At 49.7% G+C, this 26,007-nt stretch overlaps 1 protein-coding gene and 1 long non-coding RNA gene across 8 annotated transcripts; both read left to right on the forward strand.

The window, feature by feature from the left end:
* The first annotated feature begins 3,204 nt into the window (after positions 1-3,204).
* LOC144338601 (uncharacterized) lies at positions 3,205-4,304 on the forward strand. The gene is made up of 2 exons (XR_013412848.1): positions 3,205-3,494; positions 4,225-4,304. It is a non-coding gene; the product is annotated as an uncharacterized LOC144338601 (long non-coding RNA).
* Positions 4,305-9,824: 5,520 nt separating this feature from the next.
* Positions 9,825-25,030, forward strand: WAS (WASP actin nucleation promoting factor). 7 transcript variants are annotated; one of them, XM_015127370.3, is made up of 13 exons: positions 9,825-9,936; positions 17,407-17,572; positions 17,870-18,010; positions 19,137-19,223; positions 19,325-19,427; positions 19,541-19,582; positions 19,676-19,729; positions 20,387-20,561; positions 21,655-21,697; positions 21,901-22,054; positions 22,261-22,670; positions 22,923-23,037; positions 24,710-25,030. In XM_015127370.3, the coding sequence occupies exons 2-13, from the start codon at positions 17,441-17,443 to the stop codon at positions 24,763-24,765; spliced, it is 1,512 nt and encodes a 503-aa protein (XP_014982856.1). In that variant the 5' UTR covers positions 9,825-9,936; positions 17,407-17,440; the 3' UTR covers positions 24,766-25,030. The 7 variants fall into 7 exon arrangements, with proteins under 7 accessions (XP_014982856.1, XP_014982855.1, XP_077844839.1 ...); XM_015127369.3 differs by lacking the exon at positions 9,825-9,936 and having other exon boundaries at positions 17,385-17,572; positions 22,261-22,680; XM_077988713.1 differs by lacking the exon at positions 9,825-9,936 and having other exon boundaries at positions 17,385-17,572; positions 23,757-25,030.
* The last annotated feature ends 977 nt before the right edge of the window (positions 25,031-26,007 follow it).

Consider the following 26,007-nt stretch of genomic DNA (forward strand, 5'->3'; position numbering starts at 1 on the left):
CCTGGCTAATTTTTTCATTTTCAGTAGAGACGAGGTCTCGCTATGTTGCCCAGGCTGGTCTTGAACTCCTGGGCTCATGTGATCCGCCTGCCTGGCCTCCCAAAGTGTTGGGATTATAGACGTGAGCCACCGCGTCTGGACACCAGCGATTTCTTAAATGTCTATACACGCCTGAAACGGAAATAAGGCCGGGAAGTCTCTTGCCCACTTAGCAATTACAGAGAAGGGATATATGGGCTTATAGTAAATGTGACGGGTAAGTCCAGGGGGCCCTGGGAGCCCACAGGAGAGGCATAGAACTTGAACCCCGGGTGTCAGGGAAGGAGTCCTGGGGAAAGTGAGGTCTCAGCTAAGATGTGAAGGTTGAACAGGAGTTTGACATATGAATGGGGTGAGGGGATGTGGGAGCTGGGGGCCGGATTTCTGAGGAAACAGTACAGCTTTATTTGCGCTGGCTGTGTCGCTTTGAGCAAACAAGTCACAAAAATTCTCTGAATCTCAGATTCCCATTACTAAAATGGGGATAAAAGGAGCTGCCTCGGCCGGGCGCAGCAACTCACGCCTTTAATACCAGCACTTTGGGAGGCCGAGGCAGGCGGATCATGAGGTCAGAAGTTCGAGACCAGCCTGGCCAATATGGTGAAACCCTGTCTCCACTAAAAATACAAAAAATTAGCTGGGCATAGTGGCAGGTGCCTGTAACCCCAGCTACTCGGGAGGCTGAGGCAGGAGAATTGCTTGAACTCGGGAGGCGGAGGTTGCAGTGAGCCGAGATCACGCCACTGCACTCCAGCCTGGGTGACAGTGTGAGATCGTCTCAAAAAAAAGAAAAAAGAAAAAAGAAAAGGAGCTGCCTCGTGCGTCTGTTGTGGGGGTTAAATGAGATCATGTGGTCCAAGTGCCTGGCATATAGTAGATGCTCAATGGACATCTGATGGCATAGGGGTGCCTCAATGATCCCTCAGCATGACAACCTGTATTAAAGTCAGGCAGATCTCTTGTGTTTTGTCAAAGATCCACTTTAAGATCCTACTCACCTTGGCTCTCAAGCTGAGAGTGGACTAAGAAGGCCTCAAGTGTTCAGCTAGTGATGACAGCTGAGCAAACTAACAGGTAGTTACTGCACACGCCGGGCCATCAGATGCCAAAAAATTTTGTTTTGCAAATTATATAGACCAAAAGAGAAATTGAGCCTGAAAGTTCCAGTGTGTGGATGTGAGAACACACTAAAGAAATCTCTACCTGAAGCCTGGGGAAGGGGCTGCTGATGGTGCTCTGCTCGCATCATTTTCAGCTCCTGCCACCAGCAGCAGCTTCATCTTCCTTTTAAAAATTTTTTATTGAAAATAGAGACGAGGTCTCACTATGTTGCCCAGGCTGCTCTTGAACTCCTGGGCTCAAGTGAGCCTCCTGCCTCGGCCTCCCAAAGTGCTGGGATTACAGACATGAGCCACCACACTCAGCCAGCAGCTTCATGTTCTAAGAGGGCAGATTTCACGTTTAGGATCCTGAATTTCTCTGTATGGAAGTGAGCAGATCACACCTTCTCAAGCAGGGAAATGCTCAGCTCTGCCAAAAGAGAAACAAGTTATTGAGACTGAGAAATTTCACATTTTTGATGAGTTAGCTGAGTTTGCAGACAGTAAACTGTATTTTCAAAGACACGATATTGTAGCAATGTCTTCAGAATAAGATCAGGTAACGTAATTGATCCTAAATTTGTTATTTTGGAGCCAAGTAACCAATAGCTGCCTCGTGACTTGGGCATCTTCCTTCTAGATCATGGCTCTGTGAGAACAGCAGCTCTGCCCATGTTGTTCACCACAGGGCTGAACACCACGCCACATACTTAGCATTCAAACTTATTCTCCAACCTGGGCGACAGAGTGAGACTCCATCTCTAACAAAAAAAGAAAGAAAAAACTTTGTTGAATGAGTGAATTTTGATTAGATGGATCTAATACATTGCATAACGTTCGTAAGTGTTTCTCTCCTAAGTCCAATCCTGTTTGTGTAATAACAACCTCATTGAATTATTTTACCAGAACAATTGGATATCAAGGATGGGTCTGTCAGCTACCAAACCACTCCATCATATTAGATTTCTCTCTTTGAGAACCCTGACATGGCTCCGTGATCCACAGGAACACACATATCTGTGTATGTATACATAATGTACACACATCTGTTTGTCTGAACAAGGGCCATATAAAGATAGTGTAACTGTCAAGAGCCTTTCCAGCTCATTAGATGGGTTTCTGGACATCTCTTAACTCTGTGGTTCAGCTTTCCCCCTGCAAAGTGGAGATGTATTTCAGTTTCCTATTTCAGTGGAAGTTTAGAAGAATTATTGTGACATCATTTTCCTGAATGACAAATGTCCACTTGACTGCAGGGAATTCCTTTTAGGAAACTGAAGATCAAAAATAGAAAATTTATATTACAAAGCAATATTAAGATGTATGCCTTTTTTTTTTTTTTTTTTTTTTTTTTGAGACGTAGTCTTACTCTGTAGCCTAGGCTGGAGCGCGGTGGCACAATCTCAGCTCACTGCAACCTCTGCCTCCCGGGTTCAAGCGATTCTCCTGCCTCAGCCTTCTGAGTAGCTGGGATTACAGGCGCACACCACCACACCTGGCTAATTTTTGTATTTTTAGTAGAGACGGGGTTTCACCATGTTGGTCAGGCTGGTCGTGAACTCCTGACCTCGTGATCTGCCCGCCTCGGCCTCCCAAAGTGCTGAGATTACAGGCGTGAGCCACCGCGCCTGGCCAAGATGTATGCCTTTATGTTGATCAAAAGCAAACCTACTCACTCCTTAATCAAAATATGAAATGTGGGCCAGGCGCGGTGGCTCACGCATTAATCCCAGCACTTTGAGAGGCCGAGTGGGCGGATGACCTGAGGTCAGGAGTTGGAGACCAGTCTGGCCAACACGGTGAAACCCCATCTCTACAAAAAATACAAAAATTAGCCGGGTGTGGTGACAGGTGCCTGTAATCTCAAATACTTGGGAGGCTGAGGCAGGAGAATCGCTTGAACCCAGGAGGCAGAGATTACAGTGAGACAAGATCACGCCACTGCACTCTAGCCTGGGAGACAAGTGCGAGACTCCCATCTCAAAAACAAAAACAAACATGAAATGTGAACTCATATTCTGAAATACAATGCTCATTTTGGTGGGGGAAAAAGACCCTTTAAACAATATTGTTTTTTTCTTTTGTTTGTTTCTTTTTGAGAAAGAGTCTCACTCTGTCGCCCAGGCTGGAGTGCAGTGGCATGATCTCACCTCACTGCAAGCTCCACCTCCCGGGTTCACACCATTCTCCTGCCTCAGCCTCCCGAGTAACTGGGACTACAGGCGCCCACCACCACATCCAGCTAATTTTTTGTATTTTTAGTAGAGACGGGGTTTCACTGTGTTATCCAGGGTGGTCTCGATCTCCTGATCTCATGATCTGCCCGCTCGGCCTCCCAAAGTGCTGGGATTACAGGTGTGAGCCACTGCGCCCGGCTGGGGTTTTTGTTTTTGAGACAGGGTCTTGTCCGGCTGCCCAGGCTAGACTCCAGTGGCACAATCATGGCTCACTGCAGCCTTGAACTCCCAGACTTAACATGATCCTCCCACCTTAGCCTCCTGAGTAGCTGAGACCATAGGCATGTACCACCATGCCCAGCTATTTATTTTTTAATTTATAATTTGTAGAGATGGGGGTCTTCCTATGTTGCCCAGGCTGGTCTCAAACTCCTGGGCTCAAGCAATCCTCCTGCTTCAGCTTCCCAAAATGCTGAGATTACAGGCATGAGCCATCGCAACTGGCCTGTGTGTGTTTTTTTTTGAGATGGGGTTGGCGGCCGGGCGTGGTGGCTCACGCCTGTAATCGCAGCACTTTGGGAGGCCGAGGTGGGCGGATCACAAGGTCAGGAGATCGAGACCACGGTGAAACCCCGTCTCTACTAAAAAAATACAAAAAAAAAAAAAAAAAATTAGCTGGGCGCGGTTGCAGGTGCCTGTAGTCCCAGCTACTCGGGAGGCTGAGGCAGGAGAATGGCGGGAACCCGGGAGGAGGAGCTTGCAGTGAGCCGAGATCGCGTCACTGCACTCCAGCCTGGGCGACAGAGCGAGACCCCGTCTCAAAAAAAAAAAAAAAGAAAAAAAAAGAGATGGGGTTGGCAGGGCATGGTGACTCACGCCTGTAATCCCCAGCACTTTAGGAGGCCTAGGTGGGTGAATCCCAAGGTCAAGAGATCGAGACCATCCTGGCTTACATGGTGAAACCCTGTTTCTACTAAAAATACAAAAATTAGCCAGGCGTGGTGGTACACACCTGTAGTCTCAGTTACTGGGGAGGCTGAGGCAGAAGAATCGCTTGAACCTGGCAGGCGGAGGTTACAGTGAGCTGAGATCATGCCACTGCACTCCAGCCTGGGTGACAGAGCAAGGCTCTGTCTCAAAAAAAAAAAGAGAGAGAGAGAGAGTGTCTTGCCGTCACCCAGGCTGGAGTGCCGTGGTGCGATGATAGTTCACTGCAACCTCCAACTCCTGAGCTCAAGGAATACTCCTACCGCAGCCTCCCAAGTAGCTGGGACTACAAGCACGTGCCACCGCACCCAGCCATTTTTTTTTTTTTTTTTTTTTTTTTTAGTGGAGACAGGGTCTTGCTATGTTGCCCAGGTGAGCCTCAAACTCCTGGCCTCAAGTGATTATCTTGCTTTGCCTCCCAAAGCACTGGGATTACAAGCATGAGCCATAGTGCCCAGCCATATAATAATATTGTATTAGAGAATGTTTTTGAAAATCTTCAGCAAAAATGATACTTCTTTGTATGAGGAGAGATTTCCAGCCACTCAGTGCCAACAAGTTCCTGATGGAGATTACAATTTAACATTATGGGTTTGGTTTTGAGGCCAGCTGAAAATTCCAACTACTCTTTGGCAATAGAAATAATTTTGTAATAGACTGAGCGAACATATCAAAACAGGTGATTTTTGGCTGGGTGTGGTGGCTCACGCCTGTAATGCCACCACTCTGGGAGGCCGAGGTGGGCGAATCACCTGAGGTCAGAAGTTCAAGACCAGCCTGGCCAACATGGTGAAACCTCGTCTCTACTAAAAATACAAAAATCAGCTGGGCATGGTGGGGCATGTCTGTAGTCCCAGCTACTCGGGAGGCTGAGGCAGGAGAATCACTTGAACCTGGGAGGTGGAGGTTGCAGTGAGCCGAGATCACGTCACTGCACTCCAGCCTGGTGACAGAGGGAGACTCCATCTCAAAACAAAACAAAACAAAACAAACAGGTGATTAAATAGTCTTTTTCTCTCTTAAAGGATTTTTTTTTTTTTGAGGATTTTTTTCATCCCAGCTACTGAGGAGGCTGAGGCAGGAGAATGGCTTGAACCTGGGACGCGGAGGTTGCGGTGAGCTGAGATCGCGCCATTGCACTCCAGCCTGGGCAACAAAAGCGAAACTCTGTCTCAAAAAAAAAAAAAGAAGGGCCGGGAGCAGTGGCCCACGCCTGTAATCCCAGCACTTTGGGAGTACCAAGATGGGTAGATCACCTGAGGTCAGGAGTTCGAGATTAGCCCGGCCAACATGGTGAAACCCCGCCTCTACTAAAAATACAAAAATTAGCTGGGCATGGTGGCATCTACCTGCAATCCCAGCTACTCGGCAGGCTGAGGCAGGAGAATCGCTTGAACTCAGGAGGCAGTGGTTATAGTGAGTCGAGATCATGTCACCACACTCCAGCCTGGGCGACAGAGCGAGACTCCGTCTCAAAAAAAAAAATTAGTGCCTTCACATTGGTTATTCAAACTAATAATTAGGTATTCAAATTGTATACCATCACTTGCCCACAGAATACCTTGTAGAGACATTTATTTGGTGAAAGTTCATAATTGCTTTAAAAAACTTTTTTGAATTTCCAGTAGTTATCACCACAATTTCTAAGACAAGAAAGGCTGCTGTGTCATCAGGGTTGGTTTCTGGTGAGGCCTCTCTCCTTAGCTTTCAAATGGCTGCCTTCTTGCTGTGTGGCCTCACATGGTCTTTTCTCCGTGCATGAGCGTCCCTCATGTCTCTTCTTATAAGGACACCAGTCCTATTGGATTAGGATCCTCCTTTTATGACCTCATGTAACCTGAATTACCTCCCTAAAGGCCCTGTCTCAAATACAGTCACATTTGGGGTTAGAGCTTCAATATATGAATTACAGGAGGGGAGATATAATTCAGTCCATAGCACCCCCTTTGCAAACAATCTACCCCAAATGCATCTAGTGATAAACAAGATGTTTTACTCCATTTACTTGCTTTGATTTCAGTACATGGTTTCTTCCGGGAAAATAAAATATTTGGGATGAAAAAGGAGTCCAAAAACTGGCTGGACCTCTATGGCAACTAACTGCCCTATAGCCTGGCATCTGTTTTTACTCTTTGTGAAACCTAAACCTACAGTAGGCTGTTCAGGGATACTACAAGTAGGTATTCAGAGAGATTCAGGCTCACTGCAACTCCGCCTCCCAGGTTCAAGCGATTCTCCTGCCTCAGCCTCCCGAGTAGCTGCGATTACACGCCCGGCTAATTTTTGCATTTTTAGTAGAGACAGGGTTTCGCCATGTTGGCCAGGCTGGTCTCGAACTCCTGACCTCAGGTGATCTGCCCACTTCGGCCTCCCAAAATGCTGGGATTACAGGCATGAGCCACAGTGCCGGGCCCAGAGTTTCACTCTTGTTGCCCAGGCTAGAGTGCAATGGCACAATCTCGGCTCACTGCAACCTCCGCCTCCGGGGTTCAAGCGATTCTCCTGCCTCAGCCTCCCAAGTACTGGGATTACAGGTGCCCGCCACCACGCCCGGCTAATTTTTGTATTTTTAGTAGAGATGGGGTTTCACCATCTTGGCCAGGCTGGTCTTGAACTCCAGACCTCAGGTGATTCGCCCACCTTGGCCTCCCAAAGTGCTGCGATTACAGGCGTGAGCCACTGCGCCCAGCCAGTTAGTTTTTTTTTGTTTTTTTTTTTTTTTTTGAGACGGAGTCTCGCTCTGTCGCCCAGGCTGGAGTGCAGTGGCCAGATCTCAGCTCACTGCAAGCTCCGCCTCCTGGGTTTATGCCATTCTCCTGCCTCAGCCTCCCGAGTAGCTGGGACTACAGGCGCCCGCCACCTCGCCCGGCTAGTTTTTTGTATTTTTTAGTAGAGACGGGGTTTCACCGTGTTAGCCAGGATGCTCTCGATCTCCTGACCTCGTGATCCGCCCGTCTTGGCCTCCCAAAGTGCTGGGATTACAGGCTTGAGCCACCGCGCCCGGCCCAGTTAATAACTTTTTAAAGCTTCCATAAGCAACTTACAGCACTCACACATACTATGCTAACACTACGTATATGTACATATTTATCACCTAATCTTCTGAAAACTCAATTGATCACAAGATTATAAACACACACACTGCATTTTTCCCTAAGTTGCCAAACTTAGTCTCCTCCCCCCACCAACCCCCACCAAAAAAACTCTTTCTCTTCAAGTGGCCCATAATAAAGGTTTAAAATGGGGTTGATGATGGTGATAAAATTCTTACTATTTAAAGGACTAAAAGGGCTACTGATTTATAAGGCAAGCTATATTTATTGGAATGTGGGATTTTTAGCATTTTATTCTATTCAAATAGGCTTTTTCTTTTATTCATAAGCTAAAGATTTTCTTTTCTTCCCTCTTGCCTTCTTTAAATTGTATTACTTTTGTTTGTGTTTCTCTAAAAGAGGTTATATAGTTTATTCTGTTTGACTGTACCATATTATAACCATTAGGGCAAGATCCCAAAGAAACACAATGCACCCCTCACCTCCTATGGTGCTTGAGCGGAGGTACTAAAGTGAAGTATGCATGTTACAAGGCCAGCCACCCTCAGATGACTAAATGCTCATACTCTATCTGAACCTTTGATGTGTTGTACCCAGCTCTCTAATCCTCTGCACACACACTAAAAATAACGATCTTCCTCGGGACAACACCTGATACAAAGATCAGTGTGTGTTTCCAGCAGTGGAGGCAGCACAGGGCACTTTGAGTTTCCAAGCTAATTAAGGGAAATCGGTCCCAGTTGGTGAAGGCAGATGCCTTAGGGGTCAGTCTTCCTAACCTTTTGGGCACCAAGTTAAAAGAGCAACAGTCCCCCTTTCCTTCATCATGTGACTTACTCCAGGCCAATGAATTGGGTCCCCTCTGCTCCACCCCCTCTACTCCATCCCTATAAATCATACATTTATACATACTGTTACATACTTTATTTATTTATTTGTGAGACAGACTCTTGCTCTGTCACCCAGGCTGGAGTGCAGTGGCGCCATCTCGGCTCACTGCAACCTTCACAACCCGCGTTGAAGTGATTCTCCTGCCTCGGCCTCCCGAGTAGCTGGGACTACAGGCGTGCACCACCACGCCCAGCTAATTTTCATATTTTTAGTAGAGACGGTGTTTCACCATGTTGGCCAGGCTGGTCTCGAACTCCTGGCTTCAAGTGATCTGCCCACCTCGGCCTCCCAAAGTGCTGGGATTACAGGCGTCAGCCTCCGCGCCCAGCCTTGTTATATACTTTTATAATGCTTGTAATATATATTTCTATTTCAACTTACATAAATATAAAATGTAAAGATTTCAACCTGTAAAGAGGTAAGTAGTCACCTCACCTATGATGTGGATTAAATAAGACGTGTCAACGCAGCCATCCTGCCCCAGCCGACCAGACCTTAATGCTCCAAAACCATTAGTTTGCGCCTGGAAAACTGGGGAAAGTGTTTATTCCCTTACACACGATTCGCCAAAGGCCCTGGCGCTTAGGGCTTTTTCACTGCTGCCAACGTTGGACCGGCTTGTAAGAAGGAGTACAATTAATCTAACTTTGGTACACTGTATCCAGAGACCACAGGGGGCTCGCTCTGCGATTTATGGTGCGAGAAGGACCAGACTCCCCCTGTGCCCGTCCTACTCCTGCAGATCAAACTCAAAGCCACACTTTCCGGAAAGAGAAATTGGACAGTAAATGAACGCAGGAACCTTGGTGCCCAGGCAGAGAACCCCGCTGGGTGTGCTACGAAGGTTGCGGTGGAAGCGCCCAGCGCACCAGGCGCCACGGCCCGGTATGTGACCTCACTAACCTCCGCCAGCGCGCATCCTGTCCTGCCCCTTCCCGGGCGAACAACCTCACAGGACGCAGCGGTGTGGGAACCAGCATCCGGAAGCGCAAAACACGGCTTTCCTAGAGCCCGGGCTCCGGCCTGGCACCCACTGCGCATGCCCCAGAGTGACGACCAATGGGAGCCCGGCGCGCACGGGCGGAGGCGGGCCCGGGTCGCTACCGAGGAGCTCAAGGGCCAGACTTCGGTCATCGACCAATCAGAACCCACCGGCACCCCCCACCCCCACTCCGCGGCCCTGAGTCAATTGCCAGCTCTGGTGCGGGAGGGCCGGGTCAAGAGTAAGCCAAAGGAGGCCGGGCGCGGTGGCTCAAGCCTGTAATCCCAGCACTTTGGGAGGCCGAGGCGGGTGGATCACGAGGTCAGGAGATCGAGACCATCCCTGGCTAACATGGTGAAACCCCGTCTCTACTAAAAATACAAAAAACTAGCCGGGCGTGGTGGCGGGCGCCTGTAGTCCCAGCTACTCGGGAGGCTGAGGCAGGAGAATGGCGTGAACCCAGGAGGCGGAGCTTGCAGTGAGCCGAGATCGCGCCACTGCACCCCAGCCTGGGCGACACAGCGAGACTCCGTCTCAAAAAAAAAAAAAAAAAAAAAAGAGTAAGCCAAAGGAGTAGAGGGCAACGCGGTGGGCGGGAGAGAGGCCGAGGGCCGCCCGGAGCGGGGGGAGCCGGGAGGACGGGACCAGCACTGGCAGACCCGGCCCCGCGCGGGGAAGGGGGCTCCTTCCTGCCCCAATGCAAAACGGTGCGCCCAGGTTGGCTGCCCCTCCCCAGTGGTGCGGCCCCGGGTGGACGCTTCCGTGCGCGCGTCCCTGCCCCGCGCGTGGCTGGCCATTCCAGGCTGCGGGCTCCGAGGGTCGCACACGCTGGGGAGTGCACGCTGCCGGGGCCACACACAGGGCTGTGGACACCCCTAGGGTCACAAAGACAAGGCTTTGGACACCCACAGGGGCACACACATTGGGGAGTGGGCACTCCTGGGCTCACACAGACGGAGGTGCAGGGAGGTAGGGCGCGCCCGCCCAGGGGGAGTTGATGGTGGCTGAGAGTGAGGGCAAGGTAGGGACTGGTTCCCTGGCTGGTCCTGGTGGGGCCTGGCTGGGTCAGGGTTTTCCTGTGCAGGTGCGGGGAGTAGGGAGGGGCCTCTGGTTGGCAGGGAGGGCCCCAGGAACCTGTCCTAGCCCTGGGGGGGTCTGGCTGAGCCCCACAGAAGGGAGCTCTGAGATGGGCTTTGCAGCAGGGGAAAGAAAAGGGAGGTCGCGCGTACTGGCTTCCTGACCATCCACCAATGGTGGTGGAACCTGGAAGTCTGAGGAAGGAAGGTGAAGACGCGCTTGAGGGAGGGGAGAATCTAGGCATCAGGGATGATAGTTCATTGATCCAAGTTACTCATCTATTTCATAAAAACAGCAACAGTAATGAATAATTATAACACGTGCCAAGCTCTCCTGATCACTTTACACGAATCATCTCACTGCGTCTTCACAACAACCTTAACTACTATTATCATCGTTGCGTTCTGGATGAGAGACCTCAGGCCCTATAGAGGTTACCAGAAGGCACACAGCTGAGAAGTACCAGGGCCAGGGCCAGGGTCAGGCTGTGCACTCTGGACTCTGTGTTCTGACCACTGCGTCATTGACTCTACAGATGTCTCTGCTTTCTGTGCTCACCCTGTCCTCATTCCGCCCCCGGCAGGACCGAGGGCCCCTGAAGCATCCATTTGCCCACAGCACCAGTGAACTGTGTAGAACTCTCTGTGCGAAGGAGCTGACCCCTGTGCGCCCTGAGTTGTTTTTCTTCCCTGGTTCTCCAGGCAGGGGCAGTGAACAGAGAACAGGGAAGCCTTATTGGAAGAGGGCAGTAAATCAGAGCATAGCTATCCAGACTGTGTAATTACTTACTTACTGCATGCAGGGTCTTGTGCTAGGTGGTGGGGATACCGCACTGAACCAGACAGACAAGGGTCCTGTTCCTGCCTGCCCTCGGGGTGTGTTTTGGGAATTCCTCCTTGAGGGTGCTTTGGCATTGAATGGGCAGAGTTCTGGTGTTGGGGGGCAGCCCCACACCAGCAAGACTTGTAATGTACATGAATGTGAATGTCATTTCAGGATGGTAAAAGGAGGCCTCCCAAAATGTTTCTTATTAAAAGGGAGCATTGGGTCTGAGGGTTGGGAAATGACACTTCCTTAGGTCAGGCCTGTTCCAGGAAGCACTCCTCAGTCAGGGGTAGGAAGGACTATGAGGATAGTACGGTGAGGGGAGGAGGAAGATGTAGCAATGTGAATTTTGCCATCTTGGCCTCAGTTTCATTTTAAAGGACAGCAGTTGGATGCTCCCCATGCCTAGGTCTCCTGCATGGATTCAGTCAGTGGTGGCCCGGGTGTGGAAGACACCCCCATGTCTTATTACCTACTCTGGGCTTGGGGTGTGGTGATCAGGATCTTGTAGTCAATATCTTCCCAACAAGAAGCAAAATAAGAACAAGATATAAACAGGAGATGATTCATCTGGTGCCCCTGGGGGTTGGAGGGGAAGGTGATGGGGTTCATCCTGGTTCTTGGGGGTTCCTGGTGTTTGCTGTATTACTGTGAAGTAAATTAACACTTCTGCTTCCAGCTGTGTGAACTGGCTTGCAACAGACCAACTCTCCTGCTGAGAGCAACCAGAAAAGCTGGATTAAAGTTCCCGTTTTTGTTTTTAAGTCTATTTGAAGGCCCAGGAGAGCAAATTATCTTTGAGGTCATCACCTCACCAAGTACTGGCATCCAGTGCAGAACAGCAAGAGTTGATGAGAACATCAGACTAGAAGAACGGAGTGAAAAAAATTTAAATTTTTTTAAAAAAAGAGTTTGTGGATACATATAAAAGTAATAAACCAGCTCCAAATTATTGATATCAATCAATGGAGTAATCAAAAAATATGAATAATATGAAAAGTGATACTAAAATGATTAGTAAATCACTATAGTCTATAATGGGAAAACTCATTCTATTAGGGACTAAAATAACAAAAATCTGCTTTAAGTTTTTCTTTTTCTTTCTTTTTTTTTTCAAGAGCCGCGGTCTTGTTCTGTTGCCCAGGCTAGAGTGCACTGAGGCAATCACGGCTCACTGCAGCCTCGATCTCCTAGGCTCAAGCAATCATCCTGCCTCAGCCTCCCCAACTACAGGCATATGCCCCATGCCCAGCTAATTTCTAAAAAATTATTTGTAGAGATAGGGTTTTGCAATGTTGCCCAGGCTGGTCTCAAACTCCTGGGCTCAAGCGATCCACCTGCCTTGGCCTCCCAAAGTGCTGGATTACAGGGGTGAGCCACCATGCCTGGCCAGCTTCAGGTTTTTGTGTGTGTGTGTGTGTGTGTGTGTGTGTGTGTGTGTGTGTGTGTTTTTAAGAGAAAAATATACATTTTACACTTGTCTGCTACTTAGAAATAAGAACAGGAAATATACGACTTAAAAAAATTCATTCTCATACCTTGGCAATGAAATATCCACCTTTAAAATGTTAATTTATAAAACAACCAGCACAACTAGCAAGGCTGTGGTGGCTCACACCTGTAATCCCAGCACTTTGGGAGGTGGAGAAGGGCAGATTGCTTGAGCCCAGGAGATCCAGACCAGGTTGGGCAACATAGTGAGACCTCATCTCTACAAAAAATATGAAAATCAGTGAGGCATGGTGGTGCACACCTGTAGTCCCAGCTACTTGAGAGGCTAAGGCAGGAGGATACCTTGAGCCCAGGAGGTCGAGGCTGCATTGAGCCATGATTGCACCACTGCGCTTCAGCCTAGGCAGCAGAGTGAGACTTTTGTCTCAAAAATAAATAAATAAATAAATAGTTAAATAAAATAACCAGCAGCTGCTCTGCCTACGGAGTAGCCATTTTTCATTCCTTTACTTTCTTAATACATTTGCTTTCACTTTATTCTATGGAGTTGCGCCAAATTCTTCCTTGTGTGAGATCCAAAAACCCTCTCTTAGGTCTGGATCAGGACCCCTTTCTGGTAACATCTTCCTGGTGAACCACGAAGGGATGATACTGAGGAGGCCCTCGACCCAAAGGAAATAGACTGCAGCACTGATTGGCCGACTTTGAACTGACCCTGCTTATTCCTGTGAACCAATCAGTGATCTGCGACGGCTGCTCAGAAGAAACAAGAGGGATGGACATTGCCTTTTGTTGGAACTCAAGTTATGAGTGGCCCTCGACATACCAATGCTTGCTGAGCATCCTTCTACCCTGAATACAGGAGACCCTAATAGGCAGGAATATCATCACCCCTATTCCGCCTGAAGAAGTTACAGAAGATTAATCTTCCTCCCTCTAAACCATCAAGATTAAGGGTTTCCTTGTAAAAGGGAAGGGCAAATATGTCAGAGGCGTATGAACCAGAGTGACTCCATCTTGAATACGGGCTGAGTAAAATAAGGCTGAGACCTGGCCGGGCGCGGTGGCTCACGCCTGTAATCCCAGCACTTTGGGAGGCCGAGGCGGGCGGATCACGAGGTCAGGAGATCGAGACCATCCTGGCTAACACGGTGAAACCCCGTCTCTACTAAAAATGCAAAAAATTAGCCGGGCGAGGCGGCGGGCGCCTGTAGTCCCAGCTACTCGGGAGGCTGAGGCAGGAGAATGGCGTGAACCCGGGAGGCGGAGCTTGCAGTGAGCCGAGATCGCGCCATTGCACTCCAGCCTGGGCGACTAAGCGAGACTCTGTCTCAAAAAAAAAAAAAAAAAAAAAAAAAAAAAAGGCTGAGACCTACGAGGCTGCATTCCCAGGAGGTTAGGCATTCTAAGTCACAGGATGAGATAGGAGGTCAGCACAAGATACAGGTCACAAAGACTTTGCTGATAAAACAGGTTGCAGTAAAGAAGCTGGCTAAAAGCCACCAAAACCAAGATAGCAATGAAAGTGACCTCTGGTCTTCCTAACTGCTCATTATACACTAATTATGATGCACTAGCATGCTAAGAGACACTCCCACCAGCGCCATGACAGTGCCATGGCAACGGCGAGAAGTTACCCTATATGGTCTAAAAAGGGGAGGAACCCTCAGTTCCAGGAATTGCCCACCTATTTCCTGGAAAACTCATGAATAATCCACCCCTTGTTTAGCATATAATCAAGAAATAACTGTAAGTATCCTTAGTCCAGCAGCCCAAGCTGCTGCTCTGCCTATGGAGTAGCCATTCTTTATTCCTTTACTTTCTTAATAAGCTTGCTTTCACATTAGAAACAACAACCAGAAAATATATCAGAGGCTTAGCGTCCCCTATTCAAGGGGACAATTCTGGAGGCAGAGAAAGAGGTAGAAAGGTGAAGAACAAAAGACACAGAGGAGCAGAAGAATTTTGTCTTAGCCTCCATGTGGCACCTCACAGCTTGGGAACAACAATTTCTCTCATAATTTTCCTCAGCTCCACCACTCACAAGCTGTGTGACCTCGGGCAAGGCACCCAAGCTCCTCTGGGCCTCAGCTTCCCAGTCAGTACAATGGGGATAACAGTAGTGCATACTTTTTTTTTCCTTTTTTTTTTTTTTTTTTTTTGAGACGGAGTCTTGCTCTTGTCACCCAGGCTGAAGTGCAATGGCACGATCTCAGCTCACTGCAACCTCTGCCTCCCGGGTTCAAGTGATTCTCCTGCCTCAGCCTCCTGAGTAGCTGGGATTACAGGTGTGTACCACCACACCAGGGTAATTTTTGTATTTTCAGTAGAGACAGGGTTTCACTATGTTGGTCGGGCTGGTCTCGAACTCCTGACCTCGTGATCCGCCCGCCTTGGCCTCCCAAAGTGCTGGGATTACAGGTGTGAGCCACCATGCTCAGCCAGTAGTGCTTACTTTGTGGGGTCATCTGTGAATGTGAAATGAATTAATAAATGGAAGGCACTTAGAAAAACCTCTGGAACCACTGAATCAAATTGGATATCATTATTGATCCCTCATTCAATCCCTCAATACCTATTTAGTGTCGTCTGTCCAGATGCGGGAGATACACCTGGCACATAGTGACTGCTCAGCGAGCAGTGTCACAATGAACACGTGCAATGGCCTTGAAGGCCACGTCGGGGCTTGCCCTGATCGGCAGGTTGGAGGTGCTCCAGGACTGACGCTTAGCTGTGAGTGGGGATACGGGAGGGAGGTTGGAACTGCCACTGCAGAAGGAGCTCTGAACCAGGTTCAGGAGAGAGGCTTTGAACCTGCATGTGTGGGGAGCCATGAAAGTTTCCAGGAAGGACTGCAGGTCCCACCTGGAGATGTGCCGTTCCTCCTTCAGGTACCTGGGAATGTCAGTCACACCCCAAACCTGCTCAGCTCCCCCACACTGCTGTTCCTGTATCTGAGAGCTTCAAGTCCCCAAATGGCCTACCTAATACATGGGGAAACTGAGGCCTGGGGAGGCCCAGGGACTGAGCTAGCATCCACTTGTGGAAATAGTCTGTCATCACCTGAAGAAGTTAGAGACATGCAAACCCTACGCCCTCAGATTCCCCTCTGAGAGCCTGTGTGCCGATGTAGACTCCCGCACAGGAGATGTTGTGGGAGCGAACACTGCAGTGTTGCTCCCAACAGCAAGAACCAGAAACAGCCCAAAGGCCTGTTACAGGAAAATGTGGACACCCAGGCTGCACATGCACACCACTGAATGCTGTATGGCAGTGGAAATAAATGAACAGCTACCGCTACAGGCAAACAGGAATCATAGCAACAGCTGGGAGCGAAGGCATGGAGGGACGAGAACGTGCACTCACACCCGGCCTGCCTGGCTCGCACTCTGGGCAAAGGGATCAGAACAGTGCCTGGCACACACGTTAAGTGCTATGTGAGTGTTAAGATAAAACTAGGATGTCCAGTGGGGAGAAAGCAAGCCTTTGAAGATTATGTGCTTTTACAAACTTCAAGTGCAATGAAAATTAAACAAGATGTTGTTCAGGCATTCATATATGATATAAAGTTCCTTTTTTTTTTTTAAAGGGATGTGCTGGGCACGGTGGCTTATGCCTGTAATCCCAGCACTTTGGGAGGCCAAGGAGGGCGGATCATGAGGTCAAGAAATCGAGACCATCCTGGCCAACATGGTGAAACCCTGTCTCTACTAAAACTACAAAAAAGTTAGCTGGGCGTGGTGGCGCGGGCCTGTAGTCCCAGTTACTCAGGAGGCTGAGGCAGGAGAATCACTTGAACCTGGGAGGCTGAGGTTGCAGTGAGCTGAGATCGCGCCAGTGCACTCTAGCCTGGCGACAGAGTGAGACTCCATCTCAAAAAAAAAAAAAAAAAAAAAAAAAAGATGAGCAGAAAGTAATTTGGGAGCTGCAGGGAGGCAAGGGTAAGGGATGGGGAAGTGAACCAGAGGCATATGCGTCATTGGCAGTGTCTAAGCACTCAGGATAGGCGTGGATCACAGGGGCTCACTCTGTAATTAAAAGGAAAAGGGTTTTTGTTGTTGTGTTGTTGCTGTTGTTGTTGCTGTTTTTGAGACAAGAGTCTTGCTCTGTCATCATCCAGGCTGGAGTGCAGTGGTGCAATCTCAGCTCACTGCAACCTCCGCTTCCCGGGTTCAAGCGATTCTCCTACCTCAGCCTCCTGAGCAGCTAGGACTACAGGTGCATGCCGCCATGCCTGGCTCATTTTTGTATTTTTTAGTGGAAATGGGGTTTTGCCATGTTGCCCAGACTGGTCTCGAACTCCTGACCTCAAGTGATCCGCTCGCCTTGGCCTCCCAAAGTGCTGGGATTACAGGTGTGAGCTACTGTCCCCAGCGAAAAGGAAAAGTTTTAGTGTAGTAACCCTTCAGGACTAGGGGCCTTGGGCTTCAGCCTCAGGCTACCTGGGTGCTTTAGGAAGGAGGCCACCCAGGCCCATGACTACTCCTTGCCACAGGGTGCCCTGCACACAGATGTGCTGCCAATGGCTAAGCTCTCACTGCCAGCCAGAGGGAAGAGGGTCTGAGCCAGTCAGAAGGAGATGGGCCTCAGACAGTAAGAAAGGAGGAGGAGGACCCAAGCTGATCCAAAAGATGGGTCTAAGCAGTCAAGTGGAGGAGGGTTCCAATCTGATGGTAGAGGGCCCAAGCTCGGCCTAACGAGGAGGAGGCCAGGCCCACCAAGGGGCCCCTGGAGGACTTGTTTCCCTTGTCCCTTGTGGTTTTTTGCACTTCCTGTTCCCTTGCTGCTCACTGCGGAAGTTCCTCTTCTTACCCTGCACCCAGAGCCTCGCCAGAGAAGACGAGGGCAGAAAGCACCATGAGTGGGGGCCCAATGGGAGGAAGGCCTGGGGGCCGGGGAGCACCAGCGGTTCAACAGAACATACCCTCCACCCTCCTCCAGGACCACGAGAACCAGCGACTCTTCGAGATGCTTGGACGAAAATGCTTGGTGAGCTGGGGATCTCCTGCCCCCGCCCCGTCCCCACCATTTCTTCCTCTTCCTCTCCTCCTTCTCTCTCTTCCCCTCCTCCCGCTCCTCCTTTCCCTCTCCATCATCTTCTCTCCTAGACTCTCCTGTTATCATCCACCCTCCCCAGGAAGATCTCAATGTCTACTTGCCTTCCCTCTGGCTGCAGCTCTTCCTTCGGGCCCATGACTGTCATGAGGCAGGAAGGACCAGGTCTGGCTCCAAGACCTTGTGGCTACCCCTGACCAGACTCCACTGACCCCTGCTTTCCCCTCCCAGACGCTGGCCACTGCAGTTGTTCAGCTGTACCTGGCACTGCCCCCTGGAGCTGAGCACTGGACCAAGGAGCATTGTGGGGCTGTGTGCTTCGTGAAGGATAACCCCCAGAAGTCCTACTTCATTCGCCTTTACGGCCTTCAGGTGACCCCCCCCCCGCCCCTGACTGGACTTGCAAGCCAGTTCTCAACCCGCAAACCCAGATCTGTGTCCATATGTGTCCACAGTCCCAAGACCTCAGACCTGATCAGTGAATCCCTGAGCCCCAGAACCAAAGACTCATCCAGATGGCAAACTCTGGCTTGCCTTTCTAAGTCTGCAATGGCTGGCCCCAGTCTCCATATCAAGATCTCTAAAGCCCCCAGTATTAGTCTGCTGCCTAAGCCTAATCTTTTCCACAAATTCCAATAAATGAGCACTGTATTTGTACCTGAACCTCAAATCTATTCTAAACTCAACATTTTGCATCCCAGGAATCTCTCATCAAAACTCCTGAACCCCAGATGTTTGCCAAGCTCCTAAGTCATAAATCTGTTCAACAAACCCCAAAGTTGAATATTCCATTGATCCTTGAACTCCAATTCTGTCCTTTTAAATCCACAGCACAGACCCCAGAATTCCCATATTAAAATTCCTGAACACTCAAATACCGAGGTGGTTCTTAAGCAAAAAGTCTTTTCCACAATTCCCCGACCTGAACTTTCTAGGTTTAAGCCCCAAATTCATCCTTCTAAACCCATAAAGATGGACCCAGCATAACTTCCAGATCCCAAGACTGTCAAATATTCACCAAACTCCTAAGTCATAACTCTTCTCCACAAACCCCAAATTGCACTTACTTTAGCTGGACCCTCCGCAAAACTCCCAAGTCTACGTGTCTGAACTTCAAATCTCATCTCCAACTCCCAAATACTAGAATCCTACCTGTCATGAATTGGGGCTGGGGTGGCAGGGGAGGGCATGGATTGAATCTATGAATGAGCCTCAACTTCCTAAGACTAGAGTCCTAAATTATGAAATTCAAGCTCCCAAGTCCCACATCTAGGGCCCCGAACCCCAAATCCAAACCTCTCACAAAAGTGTATGGCTCCCAGACTATACTCCACATCCACACCCTTAGATCTCAGCTCTCTGGTGCTGAGCTGGAAATCTCCAAACCAGACCATGAGGCCCCCAAATCCAGACACCCTGCTCCCTGCCCAGCTAACAAAGGCCTGCCACCCCTGGTGTGCCTCAGTGCCACTGTGCCTCCCACCCTACACCTCTCCAGGCTGGTCGGCTGCTCTGGGAACAGGAGCTGTACTCACAGCTTGTCTACTCCACCCCCACCCCCTTCTTCCACACCTTCGCTGGAGATGTAAGTGACCAACCAGCCCTCGGGCCTCACTTGGGGTGTGGAGAGGAGATGGGAAAGCTGTGGGGGGACCTGGGAGGCGGCTGACCCCAAGATATGTGCAGGACTGCCAAGCGGGGCTGAACTTTGCAGACGAGGGCGAGGCCCAGGCCTTCCGGGCCCTGGTGCAGGAGAAGATACAAAAAAGGAATCAGAGGCAAAGTGGAGGTGAGGAGGCCGCAGGGGAGGAAAGGAAGTTGGGCAGAGGTGAGTGCAAGCATGGGGAACTAGAAAAGTTATCTCTCATGGTCCTGGCTCCCAATCCATCTGTCTATCCACAGACAGACGCCAGCTACTCCCACCACCACCACCAGCCAATGAAGGTGAGAACTCTAGTGCAAGTAGCGGTAATAAGGGGCTAGCCCAGGAACCTGTGGCAGGGTTGTGATAGCTCTCTACACATTCTATCTTCCCAGAGAGAAGAGGAGGGCTTCCACCCCTGCCCCCGCACCCAGGTGGAGACCAAGGAGGTGCGTGCTGATTCTTCCCTGTGTCTCTGGATGGATGGGTGGGTAGGTGGAAGAGTGAATGGAGGAATGAGCAGTTGGATGGGTGCGTAAGTGGGTGAATGTATGGGTAGATGGATGGGTATGTGGATGGACGAGCGGGTGCATGGATGTGTGGATCGATGGATGGGTGGATGGATTGGTGGTAGATGGCTGAGTGGAGGGATGAGTTGATGGGAGGATAAAACTCTAAGTAGATAGATGCATAGGTGAATGGGTATGTGGATAAATGAATGAAAAGGTAGATGGATGACTGAGTAAATTAGTGAATGAGTGAATGAATGAACAGTGAATAAACGGCTAAATGACAAATTTCAGTCAGTGAAGAAAGCATGATTGAATGAATACAAGAGTAAATGAAAATTTTAACAAATCCATTAGTCAATGAGCCAGTGAATGATAAAGCATGAGGGAATGAAAAAAATAAATGAATCAGTGAATGTATGAATTGTTTGCGGGATCCACCCACTTCTCCATAAACCCTACTTGAATCCTTCACCCACAACCTCCATGGCCATCCAACACACACACAGATTTCCCCCAAGGCTTCCGTTTCTTGCCCCTGTGCTTTGGTTGGTTGGTAAATGGGTCAATGGGCCAACCACCCTATTTTCCCCACAGGCCCTCCAGTGGGTCCGCTCTCCCTGGGGCTGGCGACAGTGGACATCCAGAACCCTGACATCACGAGTTCACGATACCGTGGGCTCCCAGCACCTGGACCTAGCCCAGCTGATAAGAAACGCTCAGGGAAGAAGAAGATCAGCAAAGCTGATATTGGTGCACCCAGTGGATTCAAGTGAGAACCAGTCCCCAGTGGGCCCACAGATTCCTGGGGGCAGAGGGGCACATGAACAAGTGGACAGCTGAGACGATGGAAGGAAGGGCAGATGGCTGGGTGGCTGAGTGGGTAAATGAGTGGATGGATGGGTAGGTGCAGGGCTGGGTCTAGGGAGAGGTAAATAAGGCACCAAGGGTACAAAATTTAAGGAGGCACTCACTCTCAGAGGCATGCAACTGTAATTCCTGACTCTGAGAGTGAGTGACTCACTTAAATTTTGCACCCTAGGCACCTCACTTGCCTCAGCCTGGGCCCACTCTGGGTGGGCTGTTAGGGGAGCAGGTGGGTGGGCAGGTGAATGAATGGATAGATAGATGAGGCAGATGATGGATGAGGGGGGCTGGTGGGTAGGTGGGTGAGTGGATGGGTGGATGGATGGATAAATAAATGGATGAATGAATGGGTTGAAGAATGAATGGGTAAGTGGTTGGACGGACAGGTTGATGGGTGGATGGGTTGATGGGAGGTGCATGGTAGATGGATGGGTGAGTGGATGAGTGTGTGGACAGATTGATATGCAGGCTGATTGGCTCACAGACAAGGTGGATGGGGATGGTACAGGTGGACAGATATGTGGATGAATGGACAGTTCAATGGATAAGTGAACAGAAGTGTGTGGTTGCATGGGTAGAAAATTGTGTGAATGGATAGATGGAAAGGTGGGCACATGGGTAGGTGGATGGGCGGATGGACAAGTGTGTGTGAGGACAGATTGGTGGACAAATGGGTGAACAGACATACGTGGGCAGACAGTTGCAGAGACAGATGTATGGACAGATCAGTAATCCAACAGATGAATGTGAATGAATAGGTGGACAAATGCATGGGTGAATAGATGGGGAAAGAGGGATGGGTGAATGGATCAGCACCACAAACTATGAAGCCCTTCTAATTCCATAACTGCTGCCCATACTCATTCATTCATTCAGTCTCATTCATTAATTCTGGCCCCTCAGAGTCTCTCTGGGCAGGAGAGGGCAAGAGGGCTTCACTACGAAAGGAGGGAAGGAAGGGCAGTGGGGATTCACTGGAGTCTCTTCACCTCTCCCAGGCATGTCACCCATGTGGGGTGGGACCCCCAGAATGGATTTGACGTGAGTAACTTCAGAGTCTCTCGGACTCCACTAAACTTCCACCCACCCTTCCAAAGACCACTGCTGAGACCCCACGCCCAGACCGTGCCCTTCCCACACCCCTCTCAGATCCCTTGCTGGGATGAACCCAACGACAATCCGTGTCGCTGCTCTCCTCACCTTATTCCTCTACTCCCGCCCCTGGCCTTTTTCCTCCTGGGCAGGTGAACAACCTCGACCCAGATCTACGGAGTCTGTTCTCCAGGGCAGGAATCAGCGAGGCCCAGCTCACCGATGCCGAGACCTCTAAACTTATCTACGACTTCATTGAGGACCAGGGTGGGCTGGAGGCTGTGCGGCAGGAGATGAGGCGCCAGGGTGAGCCCCTGCTTCCATACGTTCCCTTCTCCAGCCCTAGCAGCTCATAGCTAAGAGATTCACTAAGTCACTCAGTCCTTATGGGAGCACCTATACTGCTTCAGTCAGGAGTTGGTCAGTGGGGGTACCCATTTTACAAATGAGCAAAACTGAGGCTCAGAAGAAATCAATGAAAGTTACAGCTATGTGTTATACTCCCTCCACAGAGCCACTTCCGCCGCCCCCACCGCCATCTCGAGGAGGGAACCAGCCCCCTCGGCCCCCTATTGTGGGGGGTAACAAGGGTCGTTCTGGTCCACTGCCCCCTGTACCTTTGGGGGTTGCCCCACCCCCACCAACGCCCCGGGGACCCCCACCCCCAGGCCGAGGGGGCCCTCTACCACCACCCCCTCCAGCTACTGGACGTTCTGGACCACCACCCCCACCACCCCCTGGAGCTGGTGGGCCACCCATGCCACCACCACCACCACCACCACCGCCACCGCCACCCAGCTCCGGGAATGGACCAGCCCCTCCCCTACTCCCTCCTGCTCTGGTGCCTGCCGGGGGCCTGGCCCCTGGTGGGGGTCGGGGAGCGCTTTTGGATCAAATCCGGCAGGGAATTCAGCTGAACAAGGTGAGGACAGGTAGGATGGAAGATTGGGGGTCTGGAACTCTGGGGTACCCATGTAAGTCAGGATACTGGAGGGCTGAGGCCAGGACGGAGGAGAGTGCCAGGCCTTGGGGATTCAGTGATAGGGTGGAAAGGTTGGTGGGAAGCCTTGAAGGGTACTGGAGTGTGTGGGAGGGAAAATATTGATGGAGGGGCGGGGAGAAATGCTCCTTTCCCAGGCCCTGAGCCCTCTGTGCTGACCCCTGCCTGCTGCAGACCCCTGGGGCCCCAGAGAGCTCAGCGCTGCAGCCCCCACCTCAGAGCTCAGAGGGACTGGTGGGGGCCCTGATGCACGTGATGCAGAAGAGGAGCAGAGCCATCCACTCCTCCGGTGAGCTGATCCTGCCAGGGCCTCAAACCTGGCTCCCAGGGCTAGCACTGGCCTCAGAACAATCCCAGCAGTCACCACCAATAGTGACATCAGCCCCATCTGTTGACAGCATTAACATGAATCTTGTGTCAGCCTCCTTTTTGACAAAGTTAACATTAAGTCATTATGTGACAATAACATAATTAACTCCAACTTTGACAATAATATTAACATTAATGCCAGGGTGTGTCCACAATATTAATGTCATTCCCACACGTTCAGTACTATTAACATCAGCTGGCAGGGCACGGTGGCTCATGCCTGTAATCCAGGAACTTTGGGAGGCCAAGGCAGGAGGATTGCTTGAGCCCAGGAGTTCAAGACCAGCCTGGGCAATATAGTGAGACCTCGTTTCCATAAAAACTAAATTCAAAAAAAAGTAGTTGAGCATAGTGGTGTGTGCCTGTGGTCCCAGCTACTTGGGAGGCTGAGGTGGGAGGACTGCTTGAGCCTGGAAGGTCAAGGCAGCAGTGATCCATGATTATGCCACTGCACTCCAGCCTTTTTTTTTTTTCCTCAAAAAAAAAAGAAAAAAAAATCAACCCATTATGTGATGACAATATTATGAAGAACACCATTGTTGACAATAATATTAATTTTAATTCCATGTGTCAACAGATTTACATTAACTCATTATGAGATAATACAATCTAATCTTTTTAAAAACATTTTTGAGACAGGGTCTCGCTCTGTGTCCCAGGCTGGAGTACAGTGGTGCAATCATGGCTCACTGCAGCCTCAACCTCCCAGGTTCAAGCGATCCTCCCACCTCAGCTCCCAAAGTTGCTGGGACTACAGGTGTGTGCCACCATACCTGGCTAATTTTTGGTGCTTTTTTGGTAGTGATGAGCTCTCACTACCAAGCTCTCACTACTCTCATGTTGCCCAGGCTGCTCTGCAACTCCTGGCCTCAAGCGATCTGCCCGCCTCAGCCTCCCAGAGTGCTGGGATTACAGGCATGAGCCACCACACCCGGCTGTTAACCTAATCTCTTTATAATAATGTTACTATTACTCTCTTAATCTGTCAGCAGTACTGTCACCAATCCATTATATGATGCAAATATTAATATCAACCTACTATAGGAACTTCATCTTTTGACAACGATTTTTTTTTTTCTTTTGAGATGGAGTCTTGCTCTGTCGCCTAGGCTGGAGTGCAGTGGCGTGATCTTGGCTAACTGCAACCTCTGCCTCCTGGGTTCAAGCGATTCTCCTGCCTCAGCCTCCCGAGTAGCTGGGACTACAGGCCCGCCACTACACCTGGCTAATTTTGATAATGTTATTGTCATTAACCCCATTATGTGTCAAAAATATTAGCGTTAACCAGACAGGAAGCAATAATATATTATCACACCTTTGCTAATAATATGTAAATTTACCCTATTATGTGATAAATAGGTTAACATTAACCCTTTGTTTGACAATATCTCCACTAACCACATTTTTGACAGCATACACTTCAACTCCAACTAGAACTCAGACCCCAACTATAATTCCTCTTGTCCCAAATGGAAACTCTAACTCGCCCTCCTCTAGCATGAGACCTCAGACTCCCAGGGTCCAGTCCTCACCTCCCAGGCCCTATGAAGCCCCCGACCAACTTCCCAAGGCATCTTTCTCCTTCCTTCCAGACGAAGGGGAGGACCAGGCTGGCGATGAAGATGAAGATGATGAATGGGATGACTGAGTGGCTGAGTTACTTGCTGCCCTGTGCTCCTCCCCGCAGGACACGGCTCCCCCTCCACCTGCTCTGTGCCCACCCTCCACTCTCCTCTTCCAGGCCCCCAATCCCCATTTCTTCCTCACCAGTCCCTCCAATGCTGTCATCCCTGCCTGGTCCTCACACTCACCCTAGCAATCCCAAGGCCCTTTTTATACAAAAATTCTCAGTTCTCTTCACTCAAGGATTTTTAAAGAAAAATAAAGGAATTATCTTTCTGTCTCTCTATAAATCTCAGTCTGTTTACATTCCAAATGTGGGAATGGGGTCCCTTTCCTCCAAAGTCCCTTTTATTCATTTATCCCATTTTATTTATTTAGCCTTACATGTATGTATATATTCATTCATTCATTCATTCCCTCAGTCATTTAGCCTGTATTTCTTTGTTTCCTTCTGCCCCTCTGTCTTTCAACATTTATTGCCAGGTACTATTTTAGGGGCTAGGAATCAAGCAGTGGAAAAAAAAGCAGACAAAAATTCCCGCCCTTAGGGGGTGAAATCCACATTCTAGGGGAAGAGACAGATAAGAAACAAGAAATCAAATAGAAATAAAAGATAGTTGCAGATCATGATAAATGCTGTGGAGTGGTAAGGCAGAGATACAGACGAAACAACATTCAGATGGAGCAGTCAGGGAAGGTCACTTGGAGTAGGTGATGGTGGTGCTGGACCTAAAGAGAGAGAAATGTAGGCCCAGTTAATATTTGGGGAAAAGGGGTTCCAGGCAGAGGGAGCAACCAGTGCAAAGGCCCTGAGGTGAGAAAAGGCTTGGCATAAGGCCAGATGTCATGCATTTAATTATTTTTTAAAAAATCATTCAATTGTCTGGGTGCAGTGACTCATGCCTGTAATTCCAGCACTTTGGGAGGCCGAGGTGGGCAGATCACCTGAGGTCAGGAGTTCGAGACCAGCCTGGCCAACATGGCAAAACCCCGTCTCTACTAAAAAATACAAAAATTAGCTGGGGATGGTGGTGCACACCTGTAATCCCAGCTCCTAATGGGGGCTGAGGCAGGAGAATTGCTTGAACCCGGGAGACAGAGGTTGCGGTGAGCCGAGATCGCGCCACTGCACTCTAGCCTGGGCAACAGAGCGAGACTCCATTTCAAAAAAAAAAAAAATCATTCAATCAACACAATACTAGATTAAGAGCATACTCAACGACCAGACCTCACCATTCTCCATGCCCATAACAACTCACACACCAGG

The sequence above is a fragment of the Macaca mulatta genome, chromosome X (assembly GCF_049350105.2).
Source record: "Macaca mulatta isolate MMU2019108-1 chromosome X, T2T-MMU8v2.0, whole genome shotgun sequence".
Lineage (NCBI taxonomy): Eukaryota > Metazoa > Chordata > Mammalia > Primates > Cercopithecidae > Macaca > Macaca mulatta.

Bases quoted from the DNA above. Each gene is read 5' to 3' on its own strand.
- WAS (XM_077988713.1), top strand. From the start codon at position 17,441: ATGAGTGGGGGCCCAATGGGAGGAAGGCCTGGGGGCCGGGGAGCACCA. The intron at 19,428-19,540 runs GTGAGGAGGCCG...GTCTATCCACAG, and splicing joins GAATCAGAGGCAAAGTGGAG to ACAGACGCCAGCTACTCCCA. The intron at 19,730-20,386 runs GTGCGTGCTGAT...TTTTCCCCACAG, and splicing joins CCCAGGTGGAGACCAAGGAG to GCCCTCCAGTGGGTCCGCTC.